At 42.9% G+C, this 16,479-nt stretch overlaps 1 protein-coding gene across 1 annotated transcript in view; it reads left to right on the forward strand.

Annotated features, from left to right (window-relative positions):
* Nucleotides 1–16,479, forward strand: part of LOC126214938 (uncharacterized) — a 204,651-nt gene that overhangs the window by 108,343 nt on the left and 79,829 nt on the right. The window contains exons 17-21 of the mRNA XM_049941576.1: nt 2,120–2,424; nt 5,427–5,960; nt 9,852–10,195; nt 13,407–13,800; nt 14,827–15,760. Of these exons, the coding sequence (XP_049797533.1) occupies nt 2,120–2,424; nt 5,427–5,960; nt 9,852–10,195; nt 13,407–13,800; nt 14,827–15,760 (2,511 nt within the window). The remainder of the gene's footprint in view (nt 1–2,119; nt 2,425–5,426; nt 5,961–9,851; nt 10,196–13,406; nt 13,801–14,826; nt 15,761–16,479) is intronic.

Below are 16,479 nucleotides of genomic sequence, written 5' to 3' on the forward strand. Positions count from 1 at the left end.
TTGTGCAACTATAGGAAAATCTTATATGAACAGATGTATTTTTCTTTGTTTAAACCTTCTGCAGTGGTCAGTTTTTTGGCTCCTACATTATTTCCATGTATTCTTCAACCCCAGGATATAAATTTTTTACCACAGTGATGCCACTTGTTGGCTCAGATGACTTTTGTTACTGTCACACGAAATGTGGAAGACAGGCCTCAAAAACAAAAGGACAACATGTTACCATCCATATTACTGACATATTCCCTATGACAGTGTCCAATCACATGATACTCACAGTGATTGTCTCCATATCAAATACCACTTCTTTGGTGTGTCTATTTGGTAATTATGTAGCCAGTTTGAATCACATTACAGTATACTCACTAACTGGTCCATTTGTAATTCTAGAACTCAGTACAGTGTGTTAACTATAAACTAGCCAGTCAGCTCCCTAGTCTCGAATCAGTAGAAGTCCGGAGGTTTTGGTTGGCAGTCATTTGTTTATGGTTGTAACCAACATTGCCTAGCTAACAGAATTGTGTGAGGTAGTCATTGCTGTCAGCTTTGTTACTGTCTTGTACTTCTCTGTCATATCAATAGGTAAGATGATTTCAGGTCGGATTAGGAACAACATTTAAGAAATTTTTACCTGTGTGTGTGATGTCTGCTACTGCAGAAGTGAATTGCAGGTTAAGTGCTTGCACTATGGGAAGCTTGCAAAGCTTTTTCCCCAAATGTATATCCACACCTCAAGAGAGTATCTGGTGGCTGGGCTCACTTCCTCGATTCCCTACAACTCTGTCTGGCAGTTGGCAAACACACTGAACTAATGAACTATGGGTATTCTTTGCAGACTGTCAGTGGCACTGCTGTAGTTTAGGCAGCAGACAGGTCTACATCTACATCCACATGACTACTCTGCAATCCACATTTAAGTGCTTGGCAGAGGGTTCATCGAACCACAATCATACTATCTCTCTACCATTCCACTCCCGAACAGTGCGCAGGAAAAACGAACACTTAAACCTTTCTGTTCGAGCTCTGATTTCTCTTATTTTATTTTGATGATCATTCCTAGCTATGTAGGTTGGGCTCAACAAAATATTTTCGCATTCGGAAGAGAAAGTTGGTGACTGAAATTTCGTAAATAGATCTCGTGGTGACGAAAAACGTCTTTGCTTTAATGACTTCCATCCCAACTCACGTATCATATCTGCCACACTCTCTCCCCTATTATGTGATAATACAAAACGAGCTGCCTGTTTTTGCACCCTTTCGATGTCCTCCGTCAATCCCACCTGGTAAGGATCCCACACCGCGCAGCAATATTCTAACAGAGGACAAACGAGTGTAGTGTAAGCTGTCTCTTTAGTGGACTTGTTGCATCTTCTAAGTGTCCTGCCAATGAAATGCAACCTTTGGCTCACTTTCTCCACAATATTATCTATGCGGTCTTTCCAACTGAAGTTGTTCGTAATTTTAACACCGAGGTACTTAGTTGAATAGACAGCCTTGAGAATTGTACTATTTATCGAGTAATCGATTTCCAACGGATTTCTTTTGGAACTCATGTGAATCACCTCACACTTTTCGTTATTTAGCGTCAACTGCCACATGCCACACCATTCAGCAATCTTTTCTAAATCGCTTTGCAACTCATACTGGTCTTCGGATGACCTTACTAGACGGTAAATTACAGCATCATCTGCGAACAGCCTAAGAGAACTGCTCAGATTGTCACCCAGGTCATTTATATAGATCAGGAACAGCAGAGGCCCCAGGACGCTTCCCTGGGGAACACCTGATATCACTTCAGTTTTACTCGATGATTTGCCATTTATTACTACGAACTGCGACCTTCCTGACAGGAAATCACAAATCCACTCACACAACTGAGACGCTTGATTAGAAGTCGCTTGTGAGGAATGGTGTCAAAAGCTTTCCGGAAATCTAAAAATACGGAATCAACTTGAGATCCCCTGTCGATAGCGGCCATTACTTCGTGCGAATAAAGAGCTAGCTGCGTTGCACAAGAACGATGTTTTCTGAAACCGTGCTGATTACGTATCAATAGATCGTTCCCTTCGAGGTGATTCGTAATGTTTGAATACAGTATATGGACTTCATTCCCACACAGGGCATCAGCGTGGACGTGGGCCCCGGTGGGTCGACGGTGCACACCAGGCCGGAATCCGCCCCCGGGGGTGGCAAGGAGACACACCGCATTCAGCCGAGTGGAGTCGTGCTGGACGCCCCCAGGCCACAGCCGCACCACCACGCTCACCCGGAGTCTCCTCTGATCCACCCACCACCGCCGCCTCCGCCCCCACCGCCTGCACCGTCGTCGCAGCCGTCTCCCTTGAGGAGGCCACCCGTCACTCTGTACCGTCCCTCCACTGGGACGGGCGGCTCTGTGGCAGGTGGCAGGCCACACCAGTACAGGTAACCACTGTCTCCACTACCTCCTCGCTAACCCTGACCTCGTACCTAAGTCTGCACTGCCAAATGCACCAAACTCTGTGATACCAAACCACCTAGCTGAGTGAACCTGTGTGGCGGACTGGGATTCACACCTAGAATCTTTGCTTTTCGTGAACAACTGCTCTACCGACCGATTTATCTGTCGCGACAAATAAGCCATTTTCACAGTCCGTGTATAAGGCATTTCTCCACAATATCATTTCTTCCACGAGTGCTGGACATCCCCAGGCCCCAGTCACATCACACACTCATCCGTGGACACTTTTCATCAACCCGTCACTGTCACACGTAAGCAGGAGAACGTCTGTGAAGTATGAAAGTAAAAAGACGTACTAGCTTAATTAAGGCTTGAAGGCAAGTTGTATGTCATATCTGGATAGCTCAGTTGGTGGAGCATTTTCCTGCAAATAGCAAAAGATTCCAGTTTGAGTCCTAGTCTGCCACACAGTTGTTTTCTGCCAGAAAGTTTGAAGTCAGTCTGGAGTCTGCTATAAAGTAAAAATTTATTCTGGGCATACAACAACTAACAACCCTACCACAACAAAGGTCAAAAATTATTATTGTAGTGTTGCTCACGCTGCTAAATATGGCATTCTTGGGCAACAACAAAGTTATATTATGTGGCAGGTGTCATTAGAGGGCAGTTAATAAAGTCATTTCTTTAAATAATGGATAAACTAGGCACTCATCTTTTCGTGTTTCCCACGCTGGTCTCATTGTGAACTCATGGCTCAATCGCAGAAAATCTAGGTGGTGACGATTCCAAACTCGGAAGCAAAGAGGCCTAGGTGTTATTCTGTGATATTCAAAAGTTTTATAGATGTGTTTCATAAACCATTCTTGAAGATTAAACTTTTGCAAGTTAGGACAATGGTGATGTAAAAAAGTAATCAGCACTCTGAATTTAAGTTACACTTCTTTTTTATTAATTTTGTTGCAATATCACGTAACTCGTTCCAAAACATCACTTCACAATATAAAACATACTTGAAAATATCTTCCTCACTGTTGAAGTTCACATTTTATAAACTGACTACAATTTTCATCTTTTTAACATGACGACCAAAGCTTGACTCTCTAATAACTGCTTACGCGCTCAAAAATCAGAGTTACAAGTACGTCAGTGATCATAGTGACAAAAGAAAGAATACACATAAGAATAATATCATTGCAATATATACATATCGATGTATCAAAGTACCTCTACATTAATGAAATCAAATATGAGTGTTGTCACAGAAATATGTTAATTATTTTACAGAAACACAGTAGAATATTGCTGGTATCGAGAGGTTGAGGTGAGGTGCCGTAATGGTTACATAATTCAAGTACCATTACAAACACTAATGCTTAAACCACTTCTGTTTTTCTGTGACACCATCACAAAGACATTTCACTGTGCTGCAACTGAAATTGACTAGCCAGTGGTTACCACATGAGTTAACACACACACTACAAGCATTGGCTGTCACCATAAACGTCATATTTTTTAATATGAAAATCTTGCCACTATGGGACATGCTGTATACATAGATGTGGCAAAATTTTATCCAGTTTTGATGCACTGTCTCTTTGAAAAACCACATGTGTCATATTGCTGGTTATACACTGGACATAAAATGTCAACATTTTCTATTTTTCGGATTTTATAATATTGTCAGAAACAGTTATATTTGAAAAAGTCGTTAAGTTCTAAATGGTCAGTTCTGTGACACAAGTATCATTGTCAATTTTCAAACATGTTTGTCAAGAAATTTGTTTAACTTTGATAAAAACAATTAAATAAAATTTGTAGAGCTAATTAATTACAATTAATCTATGTATACATCATAACAAAAGTATAGAAATTTGTATGGAAAATTGAACTTTGAATCTCTGATTTGTCAGAAAATTGTATCAACATAGTTGATATGTCAACAGTATAATATTGATGTATTATCCACGGTTGGTTCAATCACAAACACATGAATAGTATACTCAAAGCATGAAACACTATTCGTGATGATTTATTTCTCACGAGTTTCAAAAACGAAAACACATTCATATACAAGTACAATGGGAAAAGTAGTGATGCTAATATCAAACCTTGTGGAATGGCATAAATGATTTCCTCCAGAGTCATAAATGTCACTTCAGTCACAGTTCGTTGTGCTATGAGGATGTGCTGGAAAGTAGTGCCTCCAAATTTTTTACTCTTTTCTCAGTATTAGTCAGTCAACTTTTCCACATCACTGATGCAAGTTGCAACCCTCTGTTGTTAGAGGGCTCTGAATTGTAAGGTGTAACATAACTATGCTGCTGCATGAGAAACCCTTCAGAAAACCTGAAAGTGTAAATTCAAAGATTTCTTTGACACTTAGATCCCTCTCTCCTTCTGCTTGACAATGCCACACCACACATAAGTGCCATTATACCAGCAACAACCCGGCACCTTGGGTTCACTGTCATTGAATACAGTCACGACTAGACCCCACTAAATTTTTATCTGTTTCCAAAACATAAAGTACATCTTCAAGGGCTTCACTTTGATAGTGATGAAGCTGTGCAAACAGAGGTGGCGGTGGTGTGGCTCTGTCAAAAAAGTCAAACATTCTACAGTGTTGGTATAAAGAAACTAGGCCCTCATTGGGAGAAATGTGTTTGTCACCAGGGTGACTATGTAGAAATGAAGAATAAAGATGTAGATATTTAATAAAGTTTGTTTTATTTAAAAAGCTTTAAGAATTTATTCATAAAAAACTCCGAAACATTACTTTCCACATGCCCTTGTATTTGGCACATGTTTCTGTATTATTTTTGTGAGATATGTTGTGTATCAGTTAATTACGTTTGGAAAGGTAAGTAGAGTGTCTGTTCTCTAGAATTCCTTATCATGAGGTCAGCCAGGAGAGCCACTTAATGGAAACCAGGTACATTTTCTAGAGTTTCAAGACCAGTCTGACCTCTGCACGCTCTATCTACAGGTTTCCAGCACCAGTACATCCACTGCGACCGTCAGACTTCATGACGCCACCCCCACCACCTCCTCACCTGCCGTCACGACCACCGGCGCCGCCTCCGACCCCTGGAGGTGTGCACCACGTGCACCAGCACCACCATCACCACCAGCAAGGCGGGCCACTAGTCATTCCACTCAGGCCCGAGGCTGGACTGCCCCCGCCTCCCGGGCACGACCATTTCCTCCACGAACACGATCACGACCACGACCTCCATATCCACGGCAACGACCACGAACTTCACGTTCACGGCCTCGAGCCGGAGCACGACCATACGACGAGGCTGCAACCGGTGAGAACTGGTGGCAGTGGCATCGTCGTCCGACCCGGCCCCGGGCCCGTCGACGTGTTTGTCAAGCCTGACGGTGAGCTCGTAGCAGCCAAGGACGACCTAGGTGTTGCCGGTTCCTCCAGACCGCTGCCACGGCCACCGTCACTTTCGCCGAAGCCCTCGAGAAGGCCACCGACGACCAACCTTTTTGCCATCTGGCCGGGCAACAGGTGAGGCCTCATTGCAAACAACAGTACCTTCATTGGGGGTACTTTTGTTAGGTGGATGTAGTTACACTGGGGTCATGACTTTTGCTATAAATTATTTATTGTAGATGGTTTCTCTGTGTAAATGTTATCCTTTATCGAAGACCCATTGAATGGAATGGATACTGTCTTGAAAAGAGGCTAGAGCTTAAGCATAAAAGAAAGTGAAACAAGGGTAATGGAATGTAGTTAAATTAAATGAGATGCTGCTGAGGACATTAGGTCAGGAAATGAGGCACTTAAAGTTGTAGATGAGCTTTGCTATTTGGGCAGCAGAATAACTGATAATGGCCAATGTAGAGGGAATAAAATGCAGACTGGCTTTGAAAGAAAGCATTTCTGAAAAAGAGGAATTTATTATCATCTAATACAAATTTAAGTTTCTGGAAGTCTTCTTCTGAAGTCATTTGTCTGGAGTGTAGCTTTGTATAGAAGTGAAACATGGATGATAAACAGTTTAAACAAGAAGAGAACAGAATCTTCTGAAGTGTTGTGCTGTAGAAGAGTGCTGACAGTTACATGGGTAGATCACGTAACTAATGAGGAGGTACTGAATCAAGATGAGGAGAAAAAGAAAAAGCATGACTGGTTGACAAGACACATTCTCAGGTGTCAAAGAATTGTCAGTGTGGTATTGGAGGAAAGTGTAGTGGGTAAAAATTGCGGGAGGAGACCAAAGGATGAATACAGTAAGCAGGTTCAGTAGTTATGCAGAGATTAAGAGGCTTGCACAAATTAGACTAATGTGAAGAGCTGTATCGATCCAGTCTTTGAACTGAAACCAGTAGATGTAATTGTGGTGGTTCATACTAACACCGAGCTCAAATTGCGCCTCTTCAGACCATAAGAGTTTTGCTGAAAATTCCTCTTCTTCAGGCCTGGTTCAATTCCCGGTTGGGTCGGAGATTTTCTCTGCTAGGGGACTGGATGTCCTGTCATCTCTGTCACTGTACGATTCTCGTCAACACACGAATCGCTGAAGTGTTGTCGACTAAGAAGACTTGCACCAGGTGATCGGTCTATCTGATGGGAGGCCGTAGCCACGTGACATTTCATTTCATTGGTAACTGTTTGACATATTGTGTTCCTAATCTTAATCTGCCACTGGCAGTGTAGCTCGTGAATGTCCTCAGACTTCTGATATCAGCCCAGTACAGTCTTCTGCTTCACCTCGGCCACTGTCGCTATCTGACTGTCTTTCACTGTACTGACTCATCTTGAAGCTCTCAGCACCTGCTCATCCGTATCACAATTTGTCAGTCTGGTCTACCAGTGACCAACCTTGTAGCCACACCACACTTCCACATGAGATTAGTAACTCTTAACTCACTTTGTTTTGCAATTATTAAATTACAAACAGTGAGTACATTTTTTACCCCTTTATTTATTACATTCTAATGCATGTGTTTCTCCGGAACGTTCCCACATTAAAGCACTCCAGACAGACATTCTCGTGTAGTTTCCCATAGTGAATTATTTCTTTGGTTGCTTGACCAGATGATAAGGAAATGACATTACACTAATTTGCCTACTTATGTACATTGTAATACATTTGTCTACGTGGAAGATCAGCTGGAAGTCATTGCACAAAGTGCTGATATACTGCATGTCTTTATGTATTCTGTCATTGCACAAAGTGTTGATATACTGCATGTCTTTATGTATTCTGTATCGATTTTCTAATAATCAATACCCTGTAGCAAATTGCATGGTCCTTTGAGAATCTACCACCATTAATTACTGTCTCATTTATATGTTTACGTTCCCACGGCACTTCTCTGATGCAACCTGCGATGCGGCTTTCACTTTTGGTTCTGATCTGATTGAAAAAAGACACACACAGGTCTGTATTCTGCAGACCACCACCAGACATCGACTGTGTCAGCTGATTAATTCAGCTACATTCACACTCTACACAACCTCCCACACAGATTTCAAAATATTCACAGCTTTCATTGAAGCTCATAGTCCTCTTATCGTGCAAGAGTTACCACTGTCTTATGTCTCCTCTTCTTCTTCCCCCCCACCCCCACCTCTCTCTCTCTCTCTCTACCCCCCCCCCCCCCACCTCTCTCTCTCTCTCTCTCTCTCTCTCTCTCTCTCTCTCTCTCTCTCTCTCTCTCTCTCTCTCTCTCCCTCTCTCTTAAATTTTGGATTTTGAAATTGTTGAACTTCTGCCTTGTATGTCATTTCACTCATTTAGAATTTGTCAAACTCTGAGACGACTTTGTGCCAGACCAGGATTCGAACCCAGGTCCTCTGCTCATTAGGCAGATGCACCGACCACAAAGCCATCAGGCACATACTTTCAGCCTTCCTTTGATGTAAATCAATGCCCACTAGCATCTAATGTCTTTAATTCCTTGGTGTCTTGATTCATAGCAGCTGCAGGACCAAAATAGTGTCTGTTCATTTGAATGTACTGAAAGAACAGACACTACATACGTAATTAATTAAAGTGATAACAACCAATGATCCCTCCATTACAGATGCACACCAAGCACAAATCCTTATGTGAATGCTGCTGATAATGAGGAAGGGCACGACATCAGGAGTGTGGGTCATTTGAGAATTTGGGTCTGATGGGAGACGTGCTCAGGTGGTCCGTTCAGTTTTGTTGACCACTGTGCCCAGATTATGTAGTAGTCTGTAGTCTTCAGTGGTAGTAGTCTGCAGTGTGAGCAGAAGATCTGGGTTCAAACCCCAGTCAGCACAAATTTTCAAATTTCTCCATTGATATAAATCAATGCCCACTGGCAGCTAATGTCTTTATTTCCTTTGTGTCTAGAAAATTAGAGAATTTAGATGTCACATGGGAAAAGTGACCATTGGTAACGCTCCATATGTCATATGTGAAAGGAACAGCGAAGAAGGGATCAGATAGTGGTAGTGGATACTCTCTGCAAAACACCTTAATGTGGCTTGTGAAGTGTAGATCCATATACAGATGTAGACTTAGACTTAGCAATACAAAGGTGTACTATATTACAGCACTAGGTTTAGTAGTAAAATAACCTACAATATTAATTTCAAGAGTTTCTGTGAAGAAACTCTTCAGAGGAATAAAAAAAGAGTTGCTCGACAAGAAGTTCTTCAGTTCAGTCTTAAACCCCATCATATTATCTATACAACATTTTATGTGGTCTGGCAGGTTGTGGAATACATATGCATCCAGGTATCTGATTCCTTTTTGTAATAGTGCCAATCCTTCGATATATTTGTAGAGATTGGTACTGTTGTTATATTTGTTCTTTACCTTATATTTTGAGAATAGAGCAGTATTAGTAGTGACAAAGGACATTAGTGAATATACAATCATCTTGCTATTCGGAGCTCTTGTTAACATTTCTGAATTAAAACTGTGTTTTTAAACTCTGCCTTCTGCAAAGCACAAGGTATTTTCTGTTTCCTTTCTTTACTCACACGTCATCTTCTGTTGGTGTAGAGTTATTTATATAGAAATATAATAAATATAATACAAAGTTCTTTTTGGTTGCTATTTTAGGCCTAAAACTATAACATGTGCATTTTTATATGTTGTGAGCTATCAAAGATCAATAAACATTGGAAGGATTCTTATTCAGAGGCTGCTCATTCTCTTCAGTCAACTTTAACCATTCTCAAGTAGTTACCAGAGAGACAAGATAAGGTCATCATTTTCTCTGTCATTTTGATGATCAGAGCCCCATTCAATTCTATGATAAGTATCCGCTGTCACACACTGGAGGATTACAGATGTAGATGTTGAAGTAGCTGCAGAATGGAGAAATGTGTGGCATATTGAAAGTTTTTTATTTGTTCTCAGACTATGTTGTAAGAGGACTGAGTTTACAAGAGACTGTGCTGCCCCCACAGGTACAACAGCAGCCGGCCACAGCAGGGAACCTGGCCTCCACCCCCACAGCAGGGAGCCAGGCCTCCACCCCCACAGCAGGGATCCAGGCCTCCGCCCCCACAGCAGGGATCCAGGCCTCCGCCCCCACAGCAGGGAGCGTGGCCTCCGCCCCCACAGCAGGGAGCGTGGCCTCCGCCCCCACAGCAGGGAGCCAGGCCTCCACCCCCACAGCAGGGATCCAGGCTTCCGCCCCCACAGCTGGGGGCCAGGCCTCGACCCGGAGACGGTCTGCCTCAGCAGCCGCCGCTGCAGCACGGCTTCCACGAGGTGCACCTGGTGCCCGGCATCAGAGACACACCAACAGGTAAGCTATGGGCCACTGTGGGAGCATTAACTAGTATGTGCCTGAAGGGTTCTAGATATGATCGTAGGCACGCTCCTTACCCCCATCCCGCTATTACAATATTTGGTTTCCCCTTATTAGGCAAGTGCTGTCAGCAGTCAAGGAACTTCTCTTCAGTATTTGTTTATGCTTGAGAGGAAAATCAAATTACTGAAATAAAAATCAATTTTAATACCCTAAATTTTTAAACCGGACAAAAAAGTATAAAATAATTTCTCCTTGCCCCTTCAGATTCCTAAACCCATACAGATAATCCATAAACTTTGTGAGTATGAATTTATATAGCTGTGAACATGCTTGTTAAGATTCACAATGAAAAACACAGGCTGCATGCAATAGATAATAGTAAGGAAGTGAACTATTCATGCATCCATTATGTATTACATGTACCCCACATTTTTAGCTTTAAATTTTACAAGTATTTTCATGTTGTTGTTGTTGTTGTTGTGGTCTTCAGTCCTGAGACTGGTTTGATGCAGCTCTCCATGCTACCCTATCCTGTGCAAGCTTCTTCATCTCCCAGTACTTACTGCAACCTACATCCTTCTGAATCTGCTTAGTGTATTCATCTCTTGGTCTCCCTCTACGATTTTTACCCTCCACGCTGCCCTCCAATGCTAAATTTGTGATCCCTTGATGCCTCAGAACATGTCCTACTAACCGGACCCTTCTTTTTGTCAAGTTGTGCCACAAACTCCTCCCCAATTCTATTCAATACTTCATCATTAGTTATGTGATCTACCCATCTAATTTTCAGCATTCTTCTGTAGCACCACATTTTGAAAGCTTCTTGTCCAAACTATTTATCGTCCATGTTTCACTTCCATACACGGCTACACTCCATACAAATCTTCATAGTTATTAAAAATTCACACTCACAATTTTCAGGACTGTCTGTGTGGGACTAAGAGAAATTATATCATACTTTTTCATCTGATTTAGAAATGTGGTATATTAAAAGTTGATTTTTATTTAAATAATTGGCTTTTGCTATTCAGTCTCATCTGTGTGGAATATTTCAACCGATTTCAAACATTGTGATGGGGTTTCAACAGAGATGTGCAGTAAATTTCATGTTTATTTCAGTATACCTTCACCTTATTCAACCAATATTTCGATTCCTTCTATGAATATATGAAAAAAGACTGTAAAGGTAAAAATTATTGAGATTCGAGCTCATGTGGATGCTTACCAGCAATTGTACTCCCCGCAAACCAGTGGTAGACAAAATACTCTTCTCTACACACCAGACAAGAAAGTGAGCTAATGTTGAATTGTTATCCACTTCTAAGGAATGCTAAAAGTTTCAAGTATCTAGGTCATCTGCAAATGACAGCAGTAAACAAAGTACCCTCCAACATACACTAGTGAAGAAAGTCAAGTCTGTTCCAGCAGAAAGTTAGTTTAAAATCAACTGCAAACTTGTACTGAACAGACAGACAAACAAGAAAGTGACCTTATAAGATAGTGGTCAAAAGTAAAATTTAAAATGCTAAAAACAGTGAGGATATGCATAATTTGATGTTAGTGATGGGCATTTTTCATCTCTGTGATGGTAATAATGGAGGAGCAAGTTATATGTATTTTAAAAAAAGTCTGATGTATATGGAGGAAGGAATCAGTAGTTGGGAGACAGTAGAGTTCAGGGAGGCAGGAAGAGGGAGGGTTCGAGCCTTAATATGGGTTGGTCTTGGTGAGGTAGGTTACAATTAATAGGATAGGTAGATCAACATTGTAGGAAAAGATAGATTGTGATGCAAATTTAGGAGAGCATTAGGAGAGATGTTTCAGGTGCTTGAGGAGGTGAGAAAAGTTTAATAGCTGATAGAGGAAATGAATAAGGGAGGATAAACAGATGTAGAAATACATGTTCATACAACATTTGGAGAGGTGAAGATGAGGAGCCGTGGAATAGGGCGATTTTGGGGGGGGGGGGGGGGCGGATATTGTATGTATGAATGATTATCAAGGGGTGTGATCAACGTGTTCAGGAGGTTACAAGTTTTAATACGTTGTGGACAGTAGATGGAGTCTCCAACTTACTTTTTGACCAAGTGTTAGTCTGAGATATTTCATGTTTTAGTTATGTGGTTTGGATATTTGTGAATTGTGATGTAAATGTTTCTGGAACAGACTGCTTAGGTGGTTTTTCCCTATAATTATTTCCAGGATTTGGCAGGTTAGTGGAGAGGTACCATCAGTTACAAGGACAGACATTTTTCTTGTGTTTGCTGCCTGGGATTTTGTCATGTTGATGGAGAGGCTCCATTACGTAGTGGTGAAATTGTTTACGTGGAGCTGAAGGGATCATTTTGATGAATGGATAGTGGGTGGGGGATGGATAGCACTAAAGGTGGTGCCGTCAACATATTAGAAGAATGAATTGGAATGCAGGCTTCTAAGATTCAGATAAACAAATGGTGATCTCTGCAACATTTTGCAGTTGGGTGTGGTAAGGTTACATATCTGATGGTGTGTATAGTCTGTCCAGGTGCAAGTGTGCACTTGCTGATGGCAGCAGCACTATTCTGAGACCCTGGAAAGAAATTTTTATATGCACAGATCATATGAAATATGTTTAACATAACCATTGGCAGCTACTTTTACTCTCTGCTACAGGTAAGAAATGTGAGAAAATGTGAAGGGAAAATGTCATGGATCTACAGTATCTGCACACACCTTGCTCATTAGCATTATAACTCATAATTGTGTACCCCATGTTTTGTGGAAGAATGAGTCAACTAAGAGAAATGAAGATCTAGAATTAGGGCATGATGGTAGGGCACCACATGTATTGGCAGTGCGTTTGAGAAGTTTCACTGGGGCTGTATGTCACAAGAATCATTTTCATTGGTGCCACTGCCAAGTGGATACATAGTGGAAGCTCCATAAAGTACCCTCTACCAAACTCAGAGATAATGTGGATGACTCCAAATAAGAATAACCTGCAGTTGTTACTTGAACATATTCATGACAATGTATTCAAAGAAGGGCAGTACATTTGCAATGTACCGAGTAAAAACGTAAACTGAAAGCCACTGTAACATCCATCAGATTTCTACCTTTAGCACATCACATCTAACTGCTTTAGAGTTGAACCAGTTGCTACTCACATGATACTAGAATGATTAATGTTGTCAAATGAATCAGCTGATTAGGAAATAATCTTCAGTTCCAGGTTCCCTGAGTGGCCATCCCAAACCACCTCTGGACTTCCACGGCCAGCCCCACCAGCAGCGGCCACCGCCCGTGACGGATGCTGACAACAACATCATTGTCGGACACGTGCCACACTTCAACGAGCTGCACAGCCCCGTGCCTCCGGAGGACTTGCGGCCACACATAGTCACCGTGGGTGAGCCTGCAAACGAGGTGGACGAGCCTTCGGGAACCGTGCATCACCGTGAGCACCATCATCACCACACAGCTGGTGAGGTCTCCAGCACAGACAGTGGGCCGAATGTCAGTGTCCGTCCAGACGGACGGCCTCCACAGGGTGGAATACATTTCCCCGGTGCTGCTGACCACTTCGATGTGGGAGAGGATGCTGCACTGGACGAGAAAAGGTGTGTCACACGGGCAGGTTGTTTCCTTTATACCAATGGCTACAATATGTGAGACATTAGAAGGTGACTCACTGTTCTATGGATCTGCCCCATACCCAACACTGTCTCCAACCAATGAGAAATAATCACATTTAGGGATACAGTCATGAGTATTGACAGCCACTGATAGCTGCTCTCCTCTATACTGTGCTGTGGCCATACTTTGGTGGGAATGTGGTTTCATTCATTGTGATCAGCAGCAGAATGTTGGAAGACTTGGCATTGTGGCAGGTGCCTCCAATCTACATGCCACCACTCATAAAGAGATTCCTCACCTTCCAGGCTAGGTTCAATTGACAGGCATTGTTCCCTGCAGACAAATGGATATTCTAAGCTGGTTATGTCCAAATGTCCAGTTTAAATGACTGTCAGTATCTGTCACTGGTTTGACCTACAAGAGAACAATTTAATGCCACCATAGACAAATTTGAATATTATTAGGCCCACTGCAGTCTGCACTTTCCTCCAGTATTGGCAGTATTGGTCAATGAACTAGAATGGATTTTGTTTCCATTAATCGACCTCCTTCCCAGTCTGCTCTCACCCCCTCCCCTGCCCCACTCCCCTCTCTCTCCAAGAGTATTTGGGATGATATGGATGACAAAATTGCTCATTGGTCATCAGCTGTGTATGTCTGTTCCTATCTTATTTATTCCAAGATTTTTACTTCTCAGTTCTTGTTCCATCTGCTTGTCAGCTATAAGTTCTGTGCTACAAAGCAACCCAGAAATTTCTGGAAATGGCTGCACTATTGGCAACCTCACATAACTTACATTAGAATCATACAAGTCTCTTTCCATCAACAAATATTTAAAACTTGTTGCCTGTTTCATTCATTGTTCATTTGTTATTATAGAATACTTTAGTGATGTTACAAAAAGAATGTTTGTTAATTTTTGTAATAGTATTAATATTCATAAATTCTGTTTCTGATAAAAAGTGTGTATCAACACGGTGAGAGAAATGTCATTTATCTGTTTCTAATAGCGATCCAGACAGCACTGGAGCAGCGTCTGGCACCGATGGGAGCCCAGATCCACCAGCAGACGGCTCAGATGGAGACGAAGTTGAACCGGACGGCAATCTGCATGGTGGAACCCAGACTGAACGGCCACTGGTGATAGTGTCGCCAGATAACGAACCCGGTTACCGTGACGATAGCCACACTGGCACTGAGACACTGGAATCGGACCACCGGGACGAGAAACCGTCTCGAAATGAGATACCTGTACTGGGAGTCAGAGAAGAGAGGCCTTCACATCCACACGTAGGAAGCTCTGGCTGGCAGATTGTCGGTTCCCAGGAAAATCATCCCAATGTTCACCACGGGACTGGCAGTGACGGTCCCGATGGTGAGGTTGTGGTGCCCAGTGTCGGTCCACCGTACCAGGCAGCCGGATATCGCCCTCCGGGTTGGCACACCGGAGGATCGGGCCACCTGGTAGTATCTTCCGGCGACGAGAGTGGTCCGGGCCGGGACCACCCGCCCGGAGACGAGTCGGACATCCACTACGGGCGACCTCACATCTCTTCCGGCGGGACACTGGAGGGTGCGAGACCACACTGGCCCGGTGACACCCTGAGGCCACCGGCTGAGACTCCTGTCGTCGGCAACCGGCAGCCGCCGGGCTTCGAGGGCACCGGAGAGGGAGACTTCGTACAGGAGGTGCCTCCGTTCAAGGCTATGGGTGAGGACGTGTCTTCCGTGGTGGACTCGGTACTGAAACCGCCGTCGCTGAACCTGCCGCCGGCGACCGCAGTCCGCCCCACGCAGCCGCCACCTCCTCCGCCCCCGCCACCCCCGAGGGTGACGGTGCTCACAGACCACCAGCACAACAACAAACCCCACCGGCCACCTGTCATCGTTCTGGGCCGACCGGCCGAGTTCCCGGGCGATGTCGTCACCCGTCGGCCGACACAGGTTAGTGTTCACTTAAAGCATCTGCCGTGTAACGTCTCTGACAGAACGACCTCCTCTTTGCTAACTGGCACGTTTCCCAAAAACATCCATAATTTGAAATGCAAGTTGTAATTTTCTCTCACAGCTTTCCCAAACTGTATTTCAAATGAGTAAGGTGCATGCTATATTTCTTGACTTCTAAAAAGCATTTGGCTCCATACCACATCTATGCTTATTATCAAAAGCATAGCCTATGGTATATGGAGTGAAAATTGCGATTGTATTGAAGAGATTTTGGTATGGAGCATCCAGCATGTTATGTCGAATGGGGAGCCATTGACAGAAATAGGAGCAACTTCAGGTATGTCACAAGGAAGTATGTTGGGACCCTTGCTGTCTATGTTGTACATTAATGGCCTTGCAGACAATATTAATAACCACCTCAGATTTTTCGCCAGTGATGCACCTCTTTTTAGTGAAGTACTTTCTGAAAACGCTGGACAAATATTCAGTATGATCGTGATAAGATTTCAAAGTGGTGCAAATACTGCCCACTTGCTTTAAATGTTCAGAAATGGAAAATTGTGCACTTCACAAAATGAAACAAAAAACATAGTATACTATGACTACAATATCAGTAACACACAACTGAAATCTTTCAACTCATACAAATAGAGGGGTCCCACACTGTAGGGATACAAAATGGAACGATCACATAGGCTTGGTCGTACGTAAAGCAA

This window comes from Schistocerca nitens, chromosome 12 (assembly GCF_023898315.1).
Source record: "Schistocerca nitens isolate TAMUIC-IGC-003100 chromosome 12, iqSchNite1.1, whole genome shotgun sequence".
Classification (NCBI taxonomy): domain Eukaryota; kingdom Metazoa; phylum Arthropoda; class Insecta; order Orthoptera; family Acrididae; genus Schistocerca; species Schistocerca nitens.